Genomic DNA, 27,436 nt, shown 5'->3' with positions numbered 1-27,436 from the left:
GGGCAACAAGACTGGTGAGGGGAACAAAGGGATCCCCTCTTACCAAGAAAGGCTTAAGTTCTGCAAATTGCAGCGGCTGGAGACTAGGCACCTGCAAGGTGATTTGATTGAGGTGATATGATTGAGGCTTTGAATGGGTTGAGCACGCTGAATTCTGATGGGATTCTTCTGCTTGCTCAGATTACGAACCTGAGGGGCATAAATTCAAAACTGAGGAAAGAGTTGTAGAATAGATGTGCGGAAATTTGCCTTTAGCCAGCGGGTGGTTAATTGCTGGAACAAACTTCCATCTGTTGTTGTGGAAGCTGATAGCTTAAATAAATTCAAGGACAAACTTTTAGAGGGAATGGATGTGTGAAATTGGGGTTTTTTTTTTTTTTTTTTTTTTTTTTGGCTGATGCTACATAAGCTTATATGCTTGCTTTCTTCCATCACATGTTTGTTGTTGTTATTTGGTTTTTAGGAGCATTAGCAACTAAGGCCATATTGCTCCGGGATATATGGCGGTGGTCATATACCTGACCTTTCCGCATCCTCCGTATTTAGTGGTGACGGGCTCGAACCCCAGTCTAACCAAGAAGCGTGTGCTACGCACTGCTGCTCCTTCCCACCCGGCTACGGAGGCACCTCTTCCATCACATGCCCCCATTACTACTACTACTACATTCTATCAATAACTATATGAGATGTAAGTCAATCATAATTGTTAAACCTAATTATAATTAAGTTTAACTTAATCATGAATTCAAAGAAAACAGTTTCAAGAACAGCTACTTAGGAGTTTTAGCTGTGTAGATGGAATAAATGAAGCACAAATTGTTGAAATATTATCAGGGCTGAATCGACCCTGAGTGACTAATTCAGAGTTATGGTAATTGGCCTAGAGGCAGACAAAAGGAAGGCAGGTTGATGATGTCTAGTAATCATTAGAAGAAAAACTACTAAAGATCTAACAAGAAATAGGGTAGCATGGAAGAAAACAGAATGCAAATCTGGTAGTCCCGAAGGACAGAGTTTTACTACCATATTGTTCTGTACACCCACTGGTATAAAATTTTGTGATGATGATGAAAATGTGCTGCACTAATGGAGTCAACAAACTCCTAAAACAAAATGTGGAGAAAGATTGCTAAAAGTATAGCATCAGAAAACAGGATTACCACATAGTCACGTGTCAAGCAACTCCAAATATAATCTCCTAAGTATAATCTTGTAATGGTTGCTGTGGTAAAGAACAAAATAGGCTTTTAGTCAAGATTATATATATATATATATATATATACTCAGTGATCAATGAGTTATGACCACCCCCATAGCTCATAGTATAAAAAGTCAAACAGTTTTGTATAGTAGAGAAGTGGCAATTTGCATCTGGTCATGCAAGTTAATGTGATAAAGTAGCAGCAGTTGTGGGATGTAATAAAGATATCACAAAATTTCAAAAGGGCACAAATGTGAGAACTCGTGCATCGGGTGCTGCCATATTGGAAATGGCACGTCTTGTGGGTTGCTCACAGCTCACTGTGGTTAAGTTGTACAAAAAATGGTGCCAAACTGGCCAAACCACCTCCTGCCGACAGAACTGTAAAGGATTATGCAAGGTGGATGTTTGTGGCGAGTGAGGGGTGCAGCACACTGTATGGGCTCAATGGCACTTCACTGTGCAACAGTTGACATCAAAATACGAAGAATGCAAGATCAATATCCCAAAATGACACTGTGCCGCACCCTCAGAGGTACAGGGTTCCACAGCAGATGACCCAAGAGATACCCTCTCCTCACTGCTGATCATCATTGATGGCAAATGCTGTGGTGTCAACAACATGCTGGTTGTACACTGGAGAACTGGAAATGAGTGTGCTGGTCAGATGAGTCCAAATATCTGGTGCAACATGCCAGTTGATGCCTTTACATGTGGCACAAGAAATGAGTCCATGTACCCAATATAAACAGCACAAAATCAAAATTAAAAATTAAACAAATAAAACTATGGGTTGACAGGGAGAAAAAGAAGCTGAATAAGATTGAATTTTAAATTTAGTCAAACAGCTAGACAGATAAAGAGATCCTTTAGAAGGTATAAATTATATCACAAATGGAAAAACTGCACTGTGTGTTGTGTTTAAAACAGATTGCAAACCTTTCCTCTTTATATGCAGTAGAACCCAGATAAGAAGTTTTCCAAGGGAATGGAGGTTTAGAACTTCTTACGAGGGAAAACGTCTTAGAAGGAAAATGATCTAAGGGTATGAAATATTAACTGCACAAATAAAAATTAAAACATACACATACATAAGTTAAAGATCATTTTTAAGTACTATTTCAGAATTTAGAAATATTTTGCTCTGTCTATGAGAAACATTTTTTAAATTGAGGATTTCTAATTGCTTAACATTCTGTTCATTAAACTCATTACCAAGTTGGAAGAATCCTTTGGAGTTTCAACATATCTTAAAAGGTCACAATTACAATAAGATGGAACGCAACAATCCACTAAATAATTCAGAGCTGTTCACAACCATCACAACTTAGAGGTTGACATATCCAATTATGGATATCGATGAAAACAATTGCAATATGTCACTTCCATTATATCAAAATGTTTATACTAAAAAGGTTTTAGCGCCAAAAGCCTCTGAATACGGAAAATTCACTAATCGAACAAGTCAGTGTGTAGTATCATTTTAGTTTGTAGTAAATCACTGAAGCAGGTAAAATGGCATCATTTTTGATACATTTCATATTGTGAATGCCTTCACAATGATAATAGGCAACACTTCACCAGTGGATTCTTGGCAGATACCACCACCCAGGGGGTGGTGCTATCCACTGAGAAAAAGTAACATTACAAGTAGCAGATTTGCTTATTGGAGGTAGTGCAATATCAGGGCAACTCGTTGTGAAGGCATTCACAATATGGGATGTAAAAAACAATGCCATTTCACCTACTTTGGTGGTTTACTACGAACTAAAATGATGCTATGCACTAACTTGTTCAATTACCAAAATGTTTATATTGTTTTATATTTTTTAATTTAAAAATAAAGAATTTCTATATTTAAAAAATGTATTAGCTCGGAAAACGTCATAATAATACATCATGTATTCTTTATCACATACTTTTTATGTGGGAAAGCTTTTTTACCAGGGAAACTTCTTACGCAGGAAAATAATACATTACAATATATAGAACTGAAACTGGGAATTAAGAATCCAAACATAGTACAGGGGAAACTTCTTATCTGGATTCTACTGTATATATACATAACATATATTTTTTTATATATATTTACATAGCTTTCCTCTTCATTAAAAGATAAGCTATATGAAACTTGCCTAGTCAATATCCACCTAACAGGTATTGAATGAACCAGAAACAGTTTAATAACAAGTAATGAATCAATGACTCTAGAATTTCCATTAATACTCTAAGGCATTTAGCTCTTATCAAAAATAAATTACACAAACTCCTAAGAGGATCTGTTCCACTTAGTATTGTTTGTAATTTACCAGAAAGAACCCATGAGCTTTTGATATAATAAATTACTCTCTCCCTGACTGACACACACACACACACACACACACACACACACACACATGCCGACCGGGCTAGCCGAGTGGGTAAAGTACCTGCCCGGCAACCCAAGGTCGCGGGTTCGATTCCCGCCTCGGGCTTGGATCAAAGTACTGCAAAAACCTTGGGAGGTGCAATATGGCCATAGAAGCCGATGCGCCAACAACTACCAAATCACACACACACACACACACACACACACACACACACACACACACACACACACACACACACACACACACACACACACAATTAAAATGGTAAATTTATTTCTAGCAATTTCTGTAAATTTATCATTTTGATGTACTCTTGTTACTTTTTTAAATCTCATGCTCTACTTTTTGAATGCTTCTAATTATAATTTTTTTTTAATAAGTGCAAAGACAGCCTTTACTGAAGTATGTGATTATGAAGTCTTTTAATGTAGTTTTTATCTCTGTATGGAACTAAATGAAACACCACTGAAACCGTGTTGTCAGGCTTTACTTCTTGTACTGGTTTAATTTTTATTTGCTACTTTGTTGCCATAATACCAGCGTATTCTTGATGTATACATTCTAGTTATATATGGATATATTTGCTGACATGAAATTTGTTAACATGAAATTGGTTAGTAAAATAAAACTACCTGTGCTTTCCCTCCCAACTTTGTGTATTTTTAACTGTTTTTTTATGTTTATTCTATTTCAAATAGTTATTTTATAATTGAGTAAACAAGTTTTAAAATTGAATTTTTTCTAATTCTAAATTCAAATTAGATGTTAACCACTATCATGTTTAAAGCCTAATGAGTTTACTAAATGTATTAATAATTTTCATTAGAGGGTAAGATGGGTGCCAAACAGAAGGAGAAGACCCCATAAAAAGTGCCTTGTTTCCCAGTCTTAATCTAATACTTAGTGTTTCTATTTTTCTGCTGAATTTCCAAGTATGCAAATCACCACACATTGCCTATTTCTTAAAAATGATACGCTGCCACCAATTATGGCAGCAAATGGAATTATATAATTTTGATACAATATATGCTAAAAATAAAAAGAGCATGCATGATATAATATTGTTCTATTTTTCTAATCTACTTAGTACTGTTTGTAATTCACTGCAAAGAACATTATCAGATTCTGATATAATAAATTACCCTCCTCTCTCTGACACACACACACAAATAACAAAAATGCTAAATTTCTTTATAGTAAATTTTGTAAAATCTTGTTTTAATGTACTCCTATTTTTTCTAAAATTGTATGCTTTATTTTGTATATGCTTTTAATTATAATTTGCAGTTCTCCAAACCTTTAGTGTCCTTTTTAACTTTTGTTTATTCTATTTCAATTAGTTATTTTATAATTTGATTAAACTGAAGTTTTAAAATTTCATTTTTTCTAATTCTAAATTCAAAATAGATGTTAACCACTATCATGTTTAAAGCCTAATGAGTTTACTAAATGTGTTAATAAAAAGAGCATGCATGACATAATATTGTTCTATTTTTTGACTTCATATCCCATCTACACTAGCCAAAACAATTAGTGGATCCAGCAATTACCAATATGAATTGTAACTGCAATGACAGCTCAAGTTCCTGGGATAATATGCAGATGTAAATTAAATTCTTTTATGAAAACCCCAAACATGAGAGGTATTAGTACTGCTAGTACTTAGTACCATGCATGGGCTGAAGGTTGAGAAGATGAAAGAAGACACTTGTTGACATTAGACTTTGAATTTCTGTAGATTGTAATTTTTAGGAAGTATGTATGAAAGAAGGTTGTTCCAGAAAACTGAAGTTGAATGAATAAATGACGAAGAAGAAAAGTAGGTTATGCGAGTTTGAAGTTGGACAGAAAAAGGCTATTGGCTGGTTGCAATACGTGTTCAGACTGGTTTGGAAGAGAGAGCAGGAATTCAGAAGAGCAGTCTCCATGGAAGTATCCACAGAAAAAGCATGCAGCAGAAACAGAACATTATGAGACAGAGCGGAGAGACTCTGTTAGAGATGAGTCATTAATTAACCTAACTGCCCTCTTTTGAATGGAATTTAGTAACCTGAGAGAGGTTTTAGGGTCAGCCCCAGATGTGGGAACAATATTCCATGGTAGGGTGGTTTGCGATTTGTACAGAGTGAACAGCTGTTTGAAAGAAAAGTAATGCCAAGAGAGTGAAAGAGAAAACCCAGTTTTCTGGGTTTATGCTAAGAGAGATTAGAAGTCAGGGTAATCCCAAAAGAGATATATAATCTTGCCTATAAATCAGTGTCATCAAAGATAAGCATCGGAGCAGAAGAATCTTTTTTGCAAGACATAAGACAGGACTGAATTTTAGAAGGATTGAAATCAACTAAGTTATCTTTGCCCAACTGGAGAATTACCAGGAGATCAGCATTTAAGGAATTGGTAGTGGATATTCGAGCTTGCACGTGATGCTTTGACAGAAGTATCCAAAATGTTCAAAAGCTTAAAAATTCATTATATGCCAAGTCCTACTCCATGGTGTCCTCCCACTACACCTATCCACATTCAAAATTTCAAAGCTTGTTTCCATATGGCAATGTAAATGACAGCACTACAATATACCAGTTGTTGCATAACCAACAACCAGGGAAAAAAAAAAAAAAAAAAAAAGGAAAAAAGTGCTTATTTGTTAGTGCCTTAATAACTTCAGTAAAAGTGAACAGATTCCATAATTTACATAAAACACAAGATAAATTTCACTGGGTCAACAGTTTCCTGTCCAACAGAAATATTAAAAATGAATTTTATTACATGTACCAATATTATAAATATGAAGTTATACCTGATCCTGAGGCACTGAAAGTACACAGTAAAGGAATGGCTGATCATCACTTCTAGAAACTGTGTGAAAATCCTTGTTCTCTACAATGCAACTATAAAAATTATACAATTCTAAAATTAAAAAAAAAAAAATTTAACAATTACTGCAAGATATTTCAACACAAATATTTCATCACACACACACACACACACACACACACACACACACACACACACACACACACACACACACACACACACTATTTTCACCTTAAATGATTTTTTTTTTTAATATAAAAGATGGAATATACATATATATAAGATCTTTATTATGAAAACTTTATTACAATAACCCATCACAGCCACGGGCCGGGGATTTTACAGAGTATATTGCTGAAATAATAACACAGATAAAAAGGAATTAATAAAATTAAAAATAAACTGAAAGCAAAATAAAATAAGAAAGTAAATTAAAATTAAATATGGAAAATTAAAAGCCAGCGCCTACATCAAGATATCTGCTGTGTTGGACTTAGCATTGTGCACCAGATGGCAGACAGGTTTACTGGGCCTAATGTAGACAGATTAAGATTTGATTTACAGGGGTACAATAATGTCATGGATCATTTTAAGTCAGCTGGTTGCAGAATATAAGTACCTCTCTCCTGTATTATCCCTGGCAAATCTATAAAAGTTGCAGTTCAGAGCTTGGACTGCAGGCAGCATTGTGGTGAGAGAAATCTCAAGTGCTCATGGCATTGCTTGCTGACTTGGGGGGGGGGGGGGGCAGATTTCAACCAAAGGGCTCGTTGAGGTATCCTCCACACAGCGGTTCCAAGCATCAGGAGGATCGAGATCATCATGAGCATTTTAATGGTTGCAAACAGCTGTGTATTATAAATTTGGACATTTAATAACTGATAGTCAAAGAGATCTGGAGGAAGCATCCAACAGGTTCATAACTGTGGACCACCCTTTTATGCCACAGTGGATTTGAGAGGTGTTATTTAATAAGAACTATAGGGATAACACTAGGAGCAATAGTCTCTCAAGTAGTTTTAGCAGGCAGTATGCTTTGTCTGAAATTTAGGTATTGGCATCTTCCACTAGGGCAGAAAATATCTGAGAGCCAGAATGTCATACTGAAACCATGCTTCTGGGTCTAAATCATGTGGAAAGGTTGCTGACCATTCTGAAAAGCATGTTCTTTCTCTATCAACAATGCAGTGGTGTAGGTTTTGATGGCTAGTGACTTGGCTCTGTTGAAAATTAACCTGGCTTTGGAGTAAGCTATGCAGTCATGTGGATCCTGTTGCTTTTCCAAATTTTGCAGAAAAGTTCCTGTTTGAGAGTAAATGGTTGATAAAGGTTTGGAGTTTACCATGCTTATGTTCTTGTTGAGGCAGATTTGGTTGTGGAAGCAGCTATATTTACTAGATTAGTCATTGTGTTAGAAACATGATGGCAAGGTCTTGCAAGAGCAGAGGATATACCCATGGGAGGCAGCATAGGTGAACTTTGGAATGTTGAGAAATGTTGCACTGATCATTTTTTGGGTTGATCTTTGGTTTGGATTATGAAAAATGTTTAATGTTGCTGGGGAGCAAATAGCCAAGAGTTGGTAGTCAGAACTGAAGAGAGCCTCAGTGTGGGAATTCATCGTGACTTCAGTTGAGGCAAAAACAAAGTCAAACTGCTTATGCCCTGAGTGGGGAGGTAATTCATCAGAGACAGACCTAATGTAGCCATGTCTTGAGTGAGCTGATGCTTTAGCAGTTGATAAGCAGGAGACAGGTTAAAATCACCACAGATAACAGCACTGCATTGAGATGAATTTGATTGAACAACCAGTTTGTTGCAAGTTAAATAATTGAATGATCTGGTGGTGGTGGTGGTGGGACATTGATTATACAGATATCAAAAGAGGATGGGTTGCAGCTAACAGTAACTCATATGGCTTCAAAGTCCTTTGGCTGGGTGGATCTAGAGCTGATAAATGTAAGATCATTTTAGATAAACAAAATTGCAACACCACCTCCCCAACATTTGTGAGTGAGCAGATCATATTGTAGCCAACTGAGCTTGCTGCAAGTATGGGATCCTCTTCAGGGTTGAGCCAGGTTCATGTTATCTACAATACAAATAACATGAAATTTGAGAGAGAGAGAGAGAGAGAGAGAGAGAGAGAGACACACACACAACATTTAACTGTTTACAACTTATTTTTGTATGCTTTGTGCATTCTGACAGAAACATTTCTCTGCATGTGCACTTTTGTTTGTCTGTAGGTTGGCAAAGGAGGTCTAGTCATAGGACAGAAAGGCAGATGGGTCATATGTATTGCATCATGGCAGGTAATTCTTACTGGAATCTTCTTATTGCTGGGATGGTCCTTTGTGTCCTCTCTCAAGAAAATGATGTTACTATTCTGTAACATAATTTCAGGAGGTTGCCACAACAATGTGGCAACCTCCAGAAGAATTATTTAACTGTGTGGCCATAGTAGTGAGGACCACAGTGGTATAAAATAGTAAAAATTTAAAAATTATAAATAAAGAAGAACAATAATGATACAAAAAAGAAAATAGATAATAAAAATATTAAGTAATGTAAGTAACAAGTATATCCCAAAATCTAAGGTACTCCACTGATAGAGCTGATAAATGTAAGATCATTTATCAGCTCTATATTCCTCTAAACCATCCTAATTGAAAAACTGTTCCTTTATAAATTCAAAAGAACCAAGCATCATATTATGTTATCAAAATGAATAAGAAGTGTACTTGGCAAATACATCAAACTGAAATAAGTTATGCTTTGTTTTTAGTAAAAGGACTTTAGTCAAACCCTTAAATAACTGTACTATATTCATATACAAATCACAAGTTATAAAAACATTTAATGAAATGCATATTACACAGTACAGTTGAAACTGCAACTTTCATCCTGCACCTATGGGCACCTCCGTAGCCAGGTAGGAAGGAGCAGCAGTGTGTTGCACACGCTTCTTGATTAGACCGGGGTTCGAGCCCGTCACCACCAAATACGGAGGATGCGGAAAGGTCAGGGAATGACCACCGCATAACTCAGAGCAATATGGCCTTAGTTGCTAATGCTCCTAAAAACCAAAATAACTAACTAACTAACTAACCAACCTGCACCTATGCAAACATAGAAGTCTGTTAATAATTCAGTACATGTTTAATTGCTATGTGATGTCAAATCTGAAACATCACACAAACATTGAATTTTCCAACACTTAGGGAAATGAGCCTCTGAAACACTAGAAATGGTACATTAGATCTATGGAGAGGATTCTCAGTCTCCAACTATTGTGTTTGAATATCTTTGTAGATTCAAAAAGGGAGGAGAAATTTTAGCAGACAATGGTCAGGCTAGATCTTTCACTGCTTATACATCTGAAAAAACTGAAACAGTTGGACAACTGTGTCAGAACTGCTATGTGACTGTCAATAAATTTGGAGAAGCTTAAAAATTTCATGCAAAAGGCTTCCATTGAATTTTGACCCTTTTGTGAGCATGCACACAATATTATATATACATGAGACCTCCATACCTGAGTGGTCAGGAGCAGAAGTGCAGTAGCACACTTTCTTTGAGCAGGCAAGGGTTTAAGCCACTGACTGCTAAATATGGTCGATCTGGCAATTCGCACTGGACCAGCGTGCGGGTTATGGTCCATTTCCCTCAACATGAATTGTTACTGAGGCTTCCATCCTGCAATGGATTGATAATGGCTGCTGCTTACATATACATGATGCAGCAATAAAGTTCCAGGACTGGTGCACCGAAAGGAACACAAAGTGAAGGAGCTCAAAAATGTTTTATTTTATTAAAAGTAACCACCACCTGATTGAATGCACTTAGTACACCATTCTAAAAGTCCTTGAAAACAGTCAGTGAAGGCACCCAAAGAGATGATGTTCAGTTTGGCGATTTCATTTTTATTTACGTCCTCAACATACTGAAATTTCTTTCTTTGAAGGCAGTTTTCACCTGTGGAAAGAGGAAGATGAATGCTGGTACTAGATTGGAAGAGAAGGGTAAAAACTATACAATGCCATGTTTTGTCAAAAACGTCTTCACAAGTGCAGAATTGGTGGCCATCGTCGTGCAACAACAACAACCAGATGTCTTTCTCTCGAAATTGCAGCCTCATCTGGGTAATGTGCTTCAATAGTCTTTGAAGCACCCAAGAACACACTGACTGTCAATATGTCAATTGAACAGCACTGACTGTCACAATGTGACAATCAATGCTGTACACAATGTCTCCCTTTCAGGTACAATTCCTTATAAATCACATTCTGTTTGTTGAAAAACATGATCAGCATCACCTTGATCCTGGCCTTTTTGTTAACTAAGCTTTATAGGCCTTGGTGAGCATGCAGTGGATGAAGTCCACTGCATGCTCTGGCGCTTACCACATTCCTCTGCTACATGCTAATTTAGAATGCACTAATTTAGACAACCATTACCAGGCCTCATACCTGGATATAAAGATACAAATATTGGAGGATAAAACATATACTGCTTTATGATAAGCAAGGCAACTTCAGTTTTAAAGCCAAAACTCAGAAATAGGGATTCCAATTTATCAAAAAAGATGTACAGAAATGTAATCAGAGCCCAAACCAACAGGATGATAAGCATTACTAACACCCCAGAACAAATGTTCCTTGCATTATCCAGGTTATAAATCTATTTTAATGACAAATAATATGCTAAACTTAATTAAATTCCATATGAATGCTGCTGCTGTTTATGTTATAATAAATAAGTTGCACCATAACTTTAGTCCAAATAGAGTCAATCATGGTGTCAAGCATCCCCTTTGAATATATTTTGTTATATGTAATCCCTGGGTTTACCCGCACTAATACAAAATGCAGTTGGCTGACTGCACTGCAATCTGCACACAGAAACAACCCTTTCATTATTGTAACATCTCATATTGTTCCTCTTATACTTCTAATAAGTAACACTAAGTTAGAAAAAATAATAATGATACAGTCGGTCCTCGTATAACACGTGTTTGCATTACACGAATTCGATCATACACGATTTATAAATAAGGGAACAATGTCGCATATAACACGAACGTAATTCGCTTATGCACGATTCGCCTTTGTGTTTACAATAAATGACAGTCGAACGCGGCGAAATCACCACAACTGAACACAACACAGTAGGAATGAAGAGAGGATTCTGAAAATTTGTTTTTATGATTTCGTGGAAGGGGAAACACATTTAACATAATAACGTAAAAATCAACAGAATTTCAGCTACTGTATCGGTATTATTGCAAATGTAATTAGATCGACTTTTACTACCCGTTTATAACGACTCCACTAGCAGGAATCACCAATAAAAGGAAACTGCAAATTGTTTTTATTGTTTTATGGTAGTGACTTCCAGAAATGTGCTTTAGTAAAACATAAGCATATAATATGTGAGAATAGTGTGTTTACGCCTTTACTGCATTTATTCAGTTTGTACACGGACGTTGCATCGTTTATTCAGTTGCTACTTGTTTGCTGTGCGTTTATGTATATGAAGCTTGCCTCCTCATTTTTGTTCATTTTATAATTGTGCTCTATTCTCAAAAAGAGCACAATTGTGCTCTATTCCCAAAAAGAGCACAAGTATTTTACTCAGTAAAATACTTGAAAAAAGTGTGAAAAGGAAGCGTTCTGGTGAAAATACTTCAGAGAGAAAAAGAAAAGCAATATCAATAGAAGAAAAATATGAAATTGTGAAACGCTTTGACCGGAATGAAAGAACATGCGATATTGTGCGTGCTACAGGCCTAAATGAGGGAACGCTGAGAACAATTAGAAAGAATGCAGAAAAAATAAAAGCAACTTTCATAGCAGGAACAACACAAAGTGTAACAAAATCAGTTAGATCAAGACACAAAGAACTGGAAGAGATGGAACGTCTTTTATCTGTTTGGATAGAAGATCAAACAAAGAACAGATCAGGAACAAGTTTGCTTACGATAAAAGCAAAGGCATTGGCAATATTTGAAGACCTCAGAAATAAAGCTGAAAACCCTCAAGAAGTACCTCCCTTTACTGCCAGTAGTGGCTGGTTCAACAATTTCAGGAAACGTCACGCTTTCCATAATGTGAAATTATCAGGTGAAGCTGCGAGTGCAGATGAAGCAGCAGCAAAGGCATTTCCGCCGATACTGAAAAAACTAATTGAGGAAGAGGGCTATACACTGGACCAAATTTTCAACTTTGATGAAACTGGACTGTATTGGAAAAAAATGCCATCACGAACATATATCTCAAGAGAGGAAGCACGAGCTCCAGGCTTCAAGGCTGCTAAGGATAGGTTTACCGTTATGTTAGGAGCAAATGCTAGTGGCGACTTGAAACTGAAGCCTGTTATTGTTTATCATGCAGCTAATCCACAAGCGTTAAAAGGGATCACAAGGACTACCCTGGGTGTTTACTTTAGCAACAGCAGAAGAGGATGGATGACAGGGCAGATCTTCACTGAACTTCTACTACATGTGTTTGAGGATATGTTTCAAAGCTACTGCAAAAAGAAAAATTTGAATTTTAAGATTTTAATTATTTTGGACAATGCACCAAGTCACCCTCCAACCCTTGCTGAACTGTCACCAAACATCAAAATCCTGTTTTTACCGTCTAACACAACATCTCTTATCCAGCCACTTGACCAAGGAGTAATTGCTGTTTTTAAGCACTATTACACAAGACGGACATTTAAGATGCTGATAGCAGAAACAGAGGGCGAAAATGCACCAACAGTTAAAGACTTCTGGAAGCGATTCAACATTAAGAATGCAATTTACATAATTGTGGAGGCTTGGAACGAAGTGACAAAAGAATGCTCACATGGTGTTTGGCGGCCACTTTTACCAGATTTTATTCGTGATTTTAAAGGCTTTGATCCTGTAAATGAGCTTCCTAAATTAAAAGCACATTGTGTTGCCCTCGCAAAGCAGGTTGGCTTTGAGGAATTGGAGGAAGATGATTTAGAAGAGTTGCTTCAGTCTCATGAAGAAGAACTTTCAACTGAAGAACTGCAACAACTTGTTGTTGGAGGGCAGGTGGAAGATGAGAAAGACGACGAAGTTGAATGCCTGAACACCACCATAAAACCGCTTTGTACTTCAGAGTTATCTTCAGTTTTAAATTCATTTGAGAAAAGTATGCAATGGCTAGAAGATAACGATTATAATGCAGAAAGAAGCAGAAGAGCACTTTATACAATTCGGTCTGCTTTGGAGCCATATAAGCAGCTGCTTTGTGAAAGGAGGAAGACTGTGAAACAACAGAAACTAGATGTCTTTTTTATGAAAACACCCAAGAAAGAGACAGAAAATGAGCCGCAGCCCTCTAGTTCTGGTGTGACCACATTTCGTCCAAAGTCTTCATCGGCATCTCCTCCACCTCCCAATTCCGATAATGATGACAACCTGCCGCCACTTTCCCCATAATTACACTGCTTCAACTCTTTTCTCAAGCCCTTTCCCTCTAAATTCAAATGATTAAATTATTAATTTTACATTTTTCAACTGTAACTGTTTTATTACGATTATTTATTGTGTTTGGTAATGTTTTGGTTAAAAATGTGTGTCCAATCTTGGGTGGTCGGCACCTAACCCTATATTTTCCATAGGGCCTGTTGTTTATATTGCACGATTTTGCATTGCACGAGGATTTCTAGGAACGCAACTATCGTGTTATACGAGGATCGACTGTACTAATATACAACCTTCAGTCTGTCATTACTACATAATCGAATTGTAAAATTCAATTATGTAGTAATGATGCATTTGCACTAAACAGTGTTTTGTTTGAATTTTATGTACTAAAATCTTATTAGTCTAAGAAGTACACTTCTCTGCAATTCTCATATTGTGTAAATAAAGCACAACTGGGTTGTCAGCTGTTATATCTGTGTACCTACATGCTTACCAATGAAAGTAGTAGTAGTGGCATGTGATGCAAGAAAGCAAGTGCATGAGCTTATGCAGCATCAGCCAAAAAAAAAAATATATATCACACCATTCCCTCCAAATGCCTGTCCAGTTCCTCCTTAAATTTATTTAATATCAACTTCCACAACGACAGATGGAAGTTTGTTCCAGCAATTAACCACTCACTGGCTAAAGGCAAATTTCTGCACATCTATTCTACATCTGTCTTTTCTTAATTTGAATTTATGCCCCCTTAGGTTCGTAATCTGAACAAGTGGAAGGATCCCATCAGAATTCAGCATGCTCAACCCATTCAAGGCCTTATACACCTCAATCAGATCACCACGCAGGTGCCTAGTCTCCAGCCACTGCAATTTGCAGAACTTAAGCCTCTCTTGGTAAGAAGATTCCTTCATTCCCCTTACCAATCTTGTTGCCCTTCTCGGTACACGCTCAAGCAAATCTACATCCTTCCTAAAATGAGGCCTCCAGACCTGTGCGCAGTACTCAAGGCGCGGCCTGACCATTGCCTTATACAGAGGGGCAACCACCTCCTTCTCCCTGCTAGCAAAATTCCTATATATCATTGACAAAACCCCATGACCTGCCCTGGCAGCCTGTCCGCATTGCTCAGAAAACTTCATGTCTGACTGCACGATTATTCCCAGGTCTTTTTCATTTTCTACCACCTTAAGTGTAGTACCACACAGTTGGTACATTTCTCTAGGGTTACTTCTACTCATATGCAGTACTTTGCATTTGTCAAGGTTAAATTTCAGTTGCCACTTCTTAGCCCATCTGCCAAATTATCTAGATCCTGTTGCAGTAGCACACCGCCATTACTGTCATTAACAACCCTGCCAACCTTTGTATTATCTGCAAACATAGACACTTAGCCTGATATACCTTCATCAATATCATTGATAAATATACAAAACAACAGAGGACCCAACACCAAACCCTGTGCGACTCCACTAATAACATTAGTCCATGAAGAGCAGCACCCATTAATTACCACCCTCTGTCTTCTCCCACTCAACCATAATTTTATCCATTGTAGCAACTTACCCTTAATACCATTCTGCTCCAATTTTTACAATAGTCTTCCATGTGCAACAGTGTCAAAAGCTTTCCTGAAATCCAAATATATGATATCAAAATTATTTTTTGCATCCAGTTCCTTTGTAACCACATCACAATATCCAATCAAATTTGTCAGACAAGATTTTTCCCTTAACAAACCCATGCTATGTCTGAATTATTGCTGCAGTCTTGTCTAGATGATCCTGCAATGCATCTTTAACCAGTGGCTCCATTATTTTACCCGGAACAGAAGTTAAACTAACTGGTCTGTAATTACTCGTGTCACCCTTCAATCCCCCTTTGTGAATTGGGGATACATTGGCACATCTCCAGTCCGTGGGGACCTCCCGAGTCCAAGGATGCTCTCATAATTATGGCTAAGGGTTTGCTTAGTTGCTTTGCCGCCTCCTTTAATATAACTGGATAGATCCCATCCACCCCAGGTACTGTATAACTTCAACAATTTCTCCTCCACTTTGCTCTCAGTTATTACAAAATCATTAAGCACCCAGCTACAATTTGATAACCTTCTGCCATTTTCAAACCTTAAGAACTCCTCAGTGAATGTAGATGCAAAATACTCATTCAGTTTGTTTGCTATTTGAGCAGGATCATCAACAGTCGAACCATCGATTTCAAGTGGACCAATCAGATTCATCCCCTTCCTTTTAAAGTTTATATAAGTAAAGAAATCCTTGCTGTTTTTCTTAGCATCTTTTGCCAAAGATTTCTCGTAATCCGCCTTCGCCTGCCTAACCTCCTTTGTGACCTGATTACAGACTAGCTTATATCTGCCATAGGCTTCTGAGTCGCATGATAATTTATATGTGCATCCCATGCATTTTTCTTCCCTGTCATGAGTCTCATTGCCGACCGGGCTAGCCGGGTGGGCAAAGTGCCTACCTGGCAATCCAAAGGTCGCGGGTTCGAATCCTGCCTCGGGCTTGGATCAAAGTACTGCAAAAACCTTGGGAGGTGCATTATGGCCACAGAAGCCGATGCGCCAATAACTACCAAAAAAAAAAAACTAGTCTCATTAGTTCATTTGATAACCATTTAGGCCTAAACCTTGAACAATATTTCTTAATAGGTATGAAACTTTTAGTAGCATCCACCATTAATTCCTTGAATGCTTCCCTCTTAGAATTTACTATTGGTAACATCGTCAGTTGATCCTACTGTACAGAATTTGAAAACTGTCTGAGACAACTGTACTCACCTTTATGGAAGCAAAAACCCTTTCCTTTACCCCTGATGGTAATTATATCTTTAAGTAAATCCCACATCAGTACACTGTGATCACTGCCACCTAGTGGTTCCTTTATATGCAAATTCATAATGCACGAATGGTCAATGCTGATAACCAGATCAAGAGTATTACCCTCTCTGGTTGACTCTTGAACATGCTGCTGCTGCAGAAAACAATCATCCAATAAATCCACAAAAGTCTTACTAGTGTGTGAGTGACCAATCCACAAGTTCCAGTCAATATCTGGGAAGTTAAAATCCAACATTATAAGACATTCTGATTTACTAGCCCACTCTATTTCTCTGTACAATTGTTCATTGTACTCATTCGAGTCATTAGGCCTATAACACACCCTACTCTTATTTTTGCTTTCGCAGTGCTTATGTCACACCAAACTGACTCAACAGTGCACTGTTCATCTGTATCAACTGGATGCACTTCTTTTGCTTTTATAGATTTTTTGATACTATCTGGACTTACAGACATAAGTCCAGATAGTATCGAAACAGTGCTATCTGGGTGGCAGTACTCAACTGAAAATAAGTAACAGCAGATTTCTCTAGGGGAAGTGTTATTTATTGAAGTATAAGAGGAGGCAACTCATGAAGGAGTTGACAATATCAGAATATTATAATGATGATGTCTCATTTAAGCAACTGTTAAACATATATATCTGGAAAAAAAAAAAAAAATATATATATATATATATAGCCTAATTTATTTCCAGATATATGTTTAGCAGTTGCTTTGTCTGGTCAATAGTTTGGTTTTTCCACGTGAGTATTATTTCTCTGTCCTATTATTTTTACACTACGTATGGACCACCGTTGTACAAACCTATTGCACCGTAAGTGTGATCCTAGTATCATTCTTTCACGGCATGGATTTATGTAGCGTTCGAAATGTAGTGGTTCCCTGACCATTATGGCCTCGTGGTCTACTGACCATTATGCCCCACCTAACAAGATGGGGTATAATGATCAGTCTTTTCTATTCAATTCGATATTATGGCATGTTCTACCTTTTATTTTTACTTATTTCTGTATTGTTGGCCGGTTACATTTACATATAGCGATATTTCACGCATTCCGGAAACTGGTGGTTATCAGAGGGGGTGCTGCTAAATTTTCCTTTAATTTGGACACTATCTTCTAAATTGTTTAATAATGTTTCTCAAACAGTACTCTATTTTGCAATAATTAAAAACAAACACCAGCCAAGGAATTAAAAATTTTTACTATAAAAATAAAATATACAGAAATAAAATATAATGAAAACACTATTGGAAGACTAAAATATTACAATAAATTACGATAAAATAAACTACGATAAAAAACGTTAAAAATATAGTTAAAAATACCGAAGCAATAAAATTATCTAAAATAAACTGGATTAAAAGCGATAAAACCTGAAGCTTTCGGAGACAGCAATGAAAATTACTGCAATGACACATCTAAGGATGTGTCATTGCAGTAATTTTCAGTATATTATTACTGCAATGACACATCCAAGGATGTGTCATTGCAGTAATAATATACTGTTGAAGAAGGAGACAGCAGTCTCCGAAAGCATCAGGTTTTATCGTTTTTAATACAGTTTATTTTAGATAATTTTATTGCTTCGGTATTTTTAACTATATTTTTAACATTTTTATTGTAGTTTATTTTATCGAAATTTATTGTAATATTTTAGTCTTCCGATAGCGTTTTCATTATATTTTATTTTTATAGTAAAAATTAATTCCTTGGCTGGTGTTTGTCTTTAATTATTGCAGTATGGAATTTCCCTGCCCCATAGGCCTGTTTGAAGATATAGTACTCTATTTGCACTTGGTCATCACGCAACACAGCGGCAACCCCCAAGGCAGAATGTGCTGGTCCCACAGGAACTAGTAGTTGTTGGTGAGACTATTGTCAGGGAAACGGGTAACATGCTTTGTAAAAAGGATAGGTGGAACAGGACCAGGGTATGTCTGCCAGGGGCAAAGGTTGATGATGTTGTAGAGCGGATATCATCTTTTAAGGGCACAAAAGGAGATATAGTTGTACACGTTGGCACTAATAATATTAAGAGTAGGAGACCGCAGAATTACTTAACAAGTACAGCTCACTGTTGAACAAAAGCCAAGAATTAGGGTTGAATTTGAAAGTGTCTGCAATTCTGCCCAGACACGATAGAAGGGAGTATATGATGAGAGCCTTGTCGATCAATATGGCCCTGGAAAGATTGTGCAAGGCTCAAGGGATAGAATTTTTTTCAGCCTGGTCTGTACTTGTTAACAGGAGAGACTGCTTCTACAGAGATGGGATACACTTAAATAGAAAGGGTACAAGAATATTTGCTCATGCTATCGAGGCAGTGTTAAGTGGGTCGGAAAACTGATAGCTTGGGGGTATACAAGGACTAATAGTTTAACAGTAGCCGTAGGCAGAGGTGAAGGTGATTCTTGCACAATTTCTATTAGAATAAGTAGCAACCTGGAGCGAGGGGTGTTGGGGGTTTCGGGGACGGATGGCAGCCATCCTGAAATAGGTGGGTATATGGGATGTGTTAGGGTAACTAGGAATAGGAGCATGTATACCAATGCTAGAAGTATAGTAAATAAATTTGATGAATTTGAAGTGTTCGTCAAGACATCAAAGGTGGATCTTGTTGGGATAGCAGAGACGTGGTGTCACACAGATATAAGGAATGCAGAACTGGAATTTGGGGAATACAGTTTGTACAGAAAGGATAGACAGGATAGAAAAGGAGGAGATGTTATGCTGTTAATTAAGAAAAACATAAAATCAAAAGAAGTGCACCCAGTTGATATAGATGAACAGTGCACTGGTGAGTCATGTTTGGTGTGACATAAGCACTGCGAAAGCCAAAATAAGAGTAGGAGTGTGTTATAGGCCTAATGACTCGAATGAGTACAATGAACTATTATACAGAGAAATAGAGTGGGCCAGTAAATCAGAATGTCTTATAATGGGGGATTTTAACTTCCCAGATATTGACTGGAACTTGGGGGTTGGCACTCACACACTAGTCAGACTTTTGTGGATTTATTGGATGATTGTTTTCTGCAGCAGCATGTTCGAGAGGCAACCAGAGAGAGTAATACTCTTGATCTGGTTATCAGCAGTGATCATTCGTGTATTAAGAATTTGCAGATAAAGGAACCACTAGGTGGCAGTGATCACAGTGTACTGATGTGGGATTTACTTAAAGATATAATTACCATCAGGGGTAAAGGTAAGGGTTTTTGCTTCCGTAAAGGTGAGTACAGTGGTCTCAGAAAGTTTTTAAATTGTGTACAGTGGGATAAACTGACGATGTTACCAGTAAATTCTAAGTGGGAAGCATTCAAGGAATTAATCGTGGATGCTACTAAAAGTTTCATACCTATTAAGAAATATTGTTCAAGGTTTAGGCCTAAATGGTTATCAAATGAACTAATGAGACTCATAAAAGAGAAGAAAAATGCATGGGATGCATATAAATTATCAAGCGACTCAGAAGCCTATGGCAGATATAAGCTAGTCTGTAATCAGGTCACAAAGGAGGTTAGGCAGGCGAAGGCAGATTACAAGAAATCCTTGGCAAAAAATGCTAAGAAAAACAGCAAGGATTTCTTTACTTATATAAACTCTAAAAGGAAGGGGATGAATTTGATTGGTCCACTTGACATCGATGGTTCGACTGTTGATGATCCTGCTCAGATAGCAAACAAACTGAATGAGTATTTTGCATCTACATTCACACATGAGGAATTATTAAGGTTTGAAAATGGCAGATGGTTATCAAATTATAGCAGGATACTTAATGATTTCATAATAACTGAGAGCAAAGTGGAGGAGAAATTGTTGAAGTTAAACAGTACCTGGGGTGGATGGGATCTATCCAGTTATATTAAAGGAGGCGGCAAAGCAACTAAGCAAACACTTAGCCATAATTATGAGAGCATCCTTGGACTCAGGGGAGGTTCCCACGGACTGGAGATGTGCAAATGTATCCCCAATTCACAAAGGGGGATCGAAGGGTGACACGAGTAATTACAGACAAGTTAGTTTAACTCTGTTCCAGGTAAAATAATGGAGTCACTGGTTAAAGATGCATTGCAGGATCATCTAGAAAAGACTGCAGCAATAATTCAGACACAGCATGGGTTTGTTAAGGGAAAGTCTTGTCTGACAAATTTGATAGGATATTATGATGTGGTTACAAAGGAACTGGATGCAAAAAATAATTTTATCATATATTTGGATTTCAGGAAAGCGTTTAACACTGTTGCGCATGAAAGACTATTGTACAAATTGGAGCAGAATGGTATTAAGGGTAAGTTGCTACAATGGATAAAAGGATGGTAAAGTGGGAAAAGACAGAGGGTGGTAATCAATGGGTGCTGCTCTTCGTGGACTAATGTAATTAGTGGAGTCCCACAGGGTTTGGTGTTGGGTCCACTGTTGTTTTGTATATTTATCAATGATATTGATGAAGGTATATCAGGTTTAATGTCGAAGTTTGCAGATGATACAAAGGTTGGCAGGGTTGTTAATGACAGTAATGGCAGTGTGCTACTGCAACAGGATCTAGATAATTTGGGCAGATGGGCTAAGAAGTGGCAACTGAAGTTTAACCTTGACAAATGCAAAGTACTGCATATGGGTAAAAGTAACCCCAGAGAAACGTACCAACTGTGTGGTACTACACTTAAGGTTGTAGAAAATGAAAAAGACCTGGGAGTAATTGTGCAGGCAAATATGAAGTTTTCTGAGCAATGCAGACACAGGCTGCCAGGGCAGGTCATGGGGTTTTGTCAATGATATATAGGAATTTTGCTAGCAGGGAAAAGGAGGTGATTATCCCTCTGTATAAGGCAATGGTCAGGCCACGCCTTGAGTACTGCGTACAGGTCTGGAGGCCTCATTTTAGGAAGGATGTAGATTTACTTGAACATGTACAGAGAAGGGCAACAAGATTGATGAGGGGAATGAAGGGATCCTCTTACCAAGAGAGGCTTAAGTTCTGCAAATTGCAGTGGCTGGAGACTAGGCACCTGCGCGGTGATCTGATTGAGGTGTATAAAGCCTTGAATGGGTTGAGCACGCTGAATTCTGATGGGATCCTTCCACTTGTTCAGATTACGAACCTAAGGGGGCATAAATTCAAATTAAGAAAAGACAGATGTAGAATAGATGTGCAGAAATTTGCCTTTAGCCAGCGGGTGGTTAATTGTTGGAACAAACTTCCATCTGTTGTGGAAGTTCATAGGTTGAATAAATTTAAGGAGGAACTGGACAGGCATTTGGAGGGAATGGTGTGATTTTTTTGCTGATGCTGCATAAGCTCATACACATGGTTTCTTGCATCACACCACTACTACTATTCGTAAAGTATGGCATTATGGCCATAGATGAATATGCAAAATAAAAAAAGTCAGTGCAGCACAGCCTTATCTCAAATTTTTCAAAAGTAGAAATAATCTACAATAATTTTAGTAATCATGTTTTAAAACTTATATTTCAATGAAATATGGTCACCAAACGTGGAACTGTAACTTAATTACATAATTTATTATCATGAACAATCACATTCAAATCAGTGCTGTGTAAAATATGTAATTTTGGACATGTGGCCCTACTGCATTACACATGCGATTTGTTGTGCAGGCGTACCAGATTTTATCTGTGGTGTGATAGGTTAAACTATCACGGTACAGGGTAAAATTTACAAGTACGGAATATAACGAGAAACCACAGGATTAATATTCACATTGAAAGAGGCTGTATATATTTGTAAATAGTTATCCCCAAGGGCACATACAGGGCCGTCATGCCTTAGAAAAGCATTGCCAGTCCACCCCCTATGGATAACTTGTTTAATTTTAATACTACCAAGTCAATTTATTTCCGTTTATTTCTATTATTTTTCATTTTTGGCTTAAATTGATATATTGTACCTGCTTCCCACAATAATACAAGCAAAAATATACAATTCCCAAAGCTTTAAATTACAATTAACATCCAGCCCACTCTCAGGAATGCAAATCATTAGATTTTCCCAACGGCTAGGTAAACTATCACGCAACGGATAAAACCTGTATGTCTGTGCAACAAATAGTACTACACACATAAAACCTAATGAAGGAGGGAAAACTGAACATTTTCAGACTGATCACCACAGGATATGGAGGTGAGGTACTATGATATTTCAATCTGATATATACCAGGGCTTTCAATCTCCTATCACAGTTTTCTGTCATATATGTAAATCACCCTGTTTGTTTCAAATTAAGTACATACATTCAAAAGATTACTCTCATTATTCCAAATTATCCCCCAAGTAATTACCATCAAGTAATTATCCACCAAATTATCCATCAAGTAATTACCTAAAGTTAACCTAGCAAAACTGGTATAGAGATTACAGAAAAGGGTATGTATAATATATTCCTCTAGTATGGCTATACGTCTGCTCAAAGCCCCTGAGGAAGTAGCAGAGGTATGGCCATGAGGGAGAATGTTCATTTTCACTAACTTTTGCTAATTTTCTCCAACTTTCTCTAATCTTCTTTAAATTTACATTAATTTGTTGTTTTTTTATATGTATCTATGTTATATATTTATATATAAGGATATCCATACCAGGGCTAGATTTATATATAACTAGCGGGTTGGTTGGGGTCACTACAAACCTGATGCTCCCAAGTAGTACCATAATTTAATAAATAATAATGTATAAATAAGTTAAGTACATACATAACCCATGCACATATAATATCTAATTGTCACAGGACAATAGCAGTAACGTACGAGCCAATACCCTCATTTATGCTATTTAATATTTAAATCTAATTGTCATTTGACATAATTCCAACACACACACACGTGTGTGTGTGTGTGTGTGTGTGTGTGTGTGTTTCAAGGTCATTTGAGATATTGTGTCCATTTATGTAGGAATTGTCTAGAAATCTTCAAACAGGTATTGCCATATCATATCTGGGTTTCCAAGTAATTGTAGATGATTTATAGTAAATGACAATAGGAAAACAGCTTTGGAAAACAACTCACTACTTGTGGCCCATCTGCATTTGTAAAATTCAACATGGGTTTGTTTGTTTGTTTGTTATTTGGTTTTTAGCAGCATTAGCAACTAAGGCCATATTGCTCCGAGATATGCGGTGGTCATTCCCTGACCTTTCCGCATCCTCCGTATTCGGTGGTGACCGGCTCGAACCCCAGTCTAATCAAGAAGCGTGTGCTACGCACCGCTGCTCCTTCCCACCTGGCTACGGAAGTGCCTTCAACATGGGCCTGCATGTGTTCTGAGAACTTGCCAACACCAGCACATCCAGAATTCTTAAATTGCACCTGATTGTACAGTATGTGGTGAGCAACCAGATTCAATCAATGGATGACAATTTGTGGCAATATCATAATGGCATCTAATTACAATTATCTGGAAAACTAGTTAAGGATTTTAAAAACAAGTTATTTCCAAGTAAGGTACACTTGGACATAAGTTGATCTTGATTTTTAGAAACAAGAGCAGCTCTAGCACAATTATTATAACACAATATAGCACAATAGTTATAATAATTTTGAGAAGGAACTTTTTTCCCTAAATAATATTTGTTTAAGCCTAAAAGAAATGCTTAGTCCATCACCACATTCCATAGTAGAATCTCATGCTACTATTACCACTATCACATCTATTTAGGCCTAAACTTTGAACAGTATTTCTTAGTTGGTGTGAGGGGCCTGGTAATTTCCGGGATTGGTTTCTTGAGGGCTTCCCATTTATAGTTTGCATTTGGTGACATCATCGGTTGCTCCCACTGTATAGAATTTAAAAATTGCCTGAGACCGCTGTAGTCGCCTTTGTGAGAGCGGGAACCCCTTCCCTTTGCCCTTGGTGGTGGTTACATATTTGAGCGGGTCACACATCGGTATACTGTGGTCGCTGCCATCTAGTGGTTCTTTTGTCTGTGGATTCTTGATGCATCGATGGCCACTGCCGATGATCAGATTGGGAGTATTAATCCCTCTGGTTGCTCCTCGTACATGCTGCTGTTGCTGTAGAGGGCAGTCATTCAGTGGGCCCACAGGACCCTTGCTGGTGTGCGGGTTACCAACTCACGGGTTCCGGTCGACGTCTGGAAGGTTGAATTCCCCCAATATAAGACATTCTAATCTGCTTTGTTTTTCTGTATAGTTGTTCATTGTGCTCATCGGAGTCATTAAGCCTATAGCACGGTCCTAATCTCATTTTTGCTTTCCCAGTGCTTGTGTCACGCGTGGCGGACTTAATATTGCACTGGCCTCTCGTGTCGGCTGGATGCACTGCCTTGGATTTTGTGTGTTTCATAACTAACAGCATAACTGCAAGAAATGGGATTTATCCAAAAAAAACCCTGGTGTTATACTACAAGATGATATTTCTTCCCGTTGCAGTTAACAGTGCTGGTATTTGGTTTGCAGCTGCTGTCTAGGTTACAACTAAAGCTAAGCTTCTGTCCCTGCAATGTACAATCTTGCTTGCTCCCAGAACAGTGTCAACAAACAACTTGCAGGTACGATCCCCTTGGATTTACACATTATTTTTACATAACACCTCTAATCCAAATAACAACATTACAGAGAAAAAAAAGAAGAATTTGGGGTGAGCTAGTGAATTGCTGGCAGCACGGTGGGATGTGAGTGAGTTTGGAACTATTACAAGAGGGGATTCATTCCAGCTGTTGGCTTTGTAATGAACAAGAGGATGACTTCTTGGTTTGCTTCCACCATAACCCCAGTGGCTCACATCTGGTAAGTGTGGGCTTGGCACGCCCGGTCCTGGGCTGGATGTCATCATTCTTCTCTTTCAGGATTCCCTTCTGCTTTTGACTCTCTCTCTCTCTTTCTCTCTCTCGGGGTGATTTGGGAATTTTTTTTTGGCTGGTGCAGCGTAGGCCTCAGGCTTCCTTGCACCGTGTGGCTGGTAATAATAATAATTTTAGGGGTTCTAAAAAGGAAAATTGAGGAGTTCAGGGCAACAGATGATAGCCACCCAGTAAATAGCACAAGAATGAGGTCAATAAGACAGTCAATCGGCATGTTCCATGGAATGATACTAAGCAACTCCAAAACAACAGAAAATTTAAGAATTTGATTGAGAAGACCCGTTCCGCAATATCCGTTTTTGAAGTACACGATTTAAAAGTAGATTGGATTTTTTTTTTGTTTATTGGATTATTTTTTTAAATTGAAAATTCAAAAGTAACATTAATATGATCTAACAAAAATGGAGATTCAAATGGTAGAGGAAACAATTTTCTAGATCGCAGAGATAGCATATCATTACAGGCATATCAATATATGTAATGATGGCATATCATTACAGCATATTGCTCACAGGAGGAACAGAAAATCTCCAATGAGAATAACAGACTTTTAGACTGAAAATCTAAATTAGCATTTAGATTTTCAGTCTAAAATTAGCATTCAGACTTTTAAATTAGCATTAATTAACCAAGCAATAAATTCATATCAGCCAGTGAGAATAGTGGAAAATAAATATTAACTAGCAGTACCCCATGCAATGGCCTCCGTAGCCGAGTGGTCATGAGCAGGAGTGCAGTAGCACACGCTCTTTGAGTAGACCGGGGTTCAAGCCCCTGACTGCTGAATACGGTCGATCTGCCAACCTGCACTAGACCAGCGTGGCAGATTATGGTCCATTTCTCTCAGCATGAATTGTTGAGGAGGCTTACATCCCGAAGTGGGTTGATAATGGCTGCACTTTACCTTTTTTACCCCATGCAAAAATTTTGCAATTGGTATCAGAGTTTTTCTCCAGCTGTCCTAAAGAAATGTAGTACCCATGTAGTATCAATATATACGTGTAAATGTATTCAGGATCGGTCTTTCAAAACAATCCTAAATACATTTGCAGAAACACAAAAAAACGTGTTTCTCCTTAGTTGCAAGGTACATTCAACAAGACCCATCAGAGTAGCATCTGACTGTGACATACTTCTAAATTCTTAAATTACTTACCTTAAATAACCTAAAGACAAATAAACTCAAAGTTGATAACGATAATGATAAAATGATGGGTTCTGAACATATTAAACGCAATGAATGGCAATGAGTGTATGAGCTCGCATGCACAACGTGGGGACATATAGTGAGCTGTGATGGAATCCTAATGATTAGTTCTTTCTTTTAAGGTAGATAGCGCTAGTACAGAATTTTGCAATTGGTAGCAGAGTTTTTATTATTATTATTTTTTTTTTTTTCCGGAACAAATGACATGATTGTGCAAACATGTAAATTGCTAAATAGTTAAAGTGCAAATTGTTAATCAGAAAAAAATGCCTTATCAACTTATAAAACTGTTTTAACAGTTAATTCACTTAACAGAAGTGAATGTTGAACTATTTTGTTTATACTACAAAACTGGAAAGTTCCATAAAATAAAACTATTTGAAATTTTAAAATTTTTACAACTTTTTGCACACCTAGGAAGAAATAGCTTCAATTTGAGACCACTTTCAGCTTGATCTGTTAAGCCTATCATTCACACTGACTGTCAAAAGAAAATGGCTTCCATATTAAATATACAGATTACTGTTGAATAATATAAATCCCATCTACACTCAACGTTAAGGGCTTCAAGGTTAACAGAGTGGTTAACTGTTAACTTTAAAGCTTAACTTAACACAATTGTATCAAGTTTAGTAAGCCCTCTTTGTATGATGTTGTTGTTTGGTTTTTAGGAGCATTAGCAACTAAGACCATATTGCT

At 37.4% G+C, this 27,436-nt stretch overlaps 1 protein-coding gene across 1 annotated transcript in view; it reads right to left on the bottom strand.

Moving 5' to 3' along the window:
- The window catches only part of Rbcn-3B (WD repeat-containing protein Rbcn-3B), a 357,208-nt gene that overhangs the window by 231,361 nt on the left and 98,411 nt on the right, over nucleotides 1–27,436 (bottom strand). Inside the window, exon 9 of the mRNA XM_090389262.1 lies at nucleotides 6,368–6,458. Within this exon, the coding sequence (XP_090245388.1) occupies nucleotides 6,368–6,458 (91 nt within the window). The remainder of the gene's footprint in view (nucleotides 1–6,367; nucleotides 6,459–27,436) is intronic.

The sequence above is a fragment of the Mastigoproctus giganteus genome, chromosome 14, assembly GCF_048544385.1.
Source record: "Mastigoproctus giganteus isolate SK-2022 chromosome 14, ASM4854438v1, whole genome shotgun sequence".
NCBI classification, from domain to species: Eukaryota; Metazoa; Arthropoda; class Arachnida; order Uropygi; family Thelyphonidae; genus Mastigoproctus; species Mastigoproctus giganteus.
The sequence above is the reverse complement of the archived record's forward strand: the minus strand, read 5'-3'. Positions and strand labels throughout refer to the sequence as shown.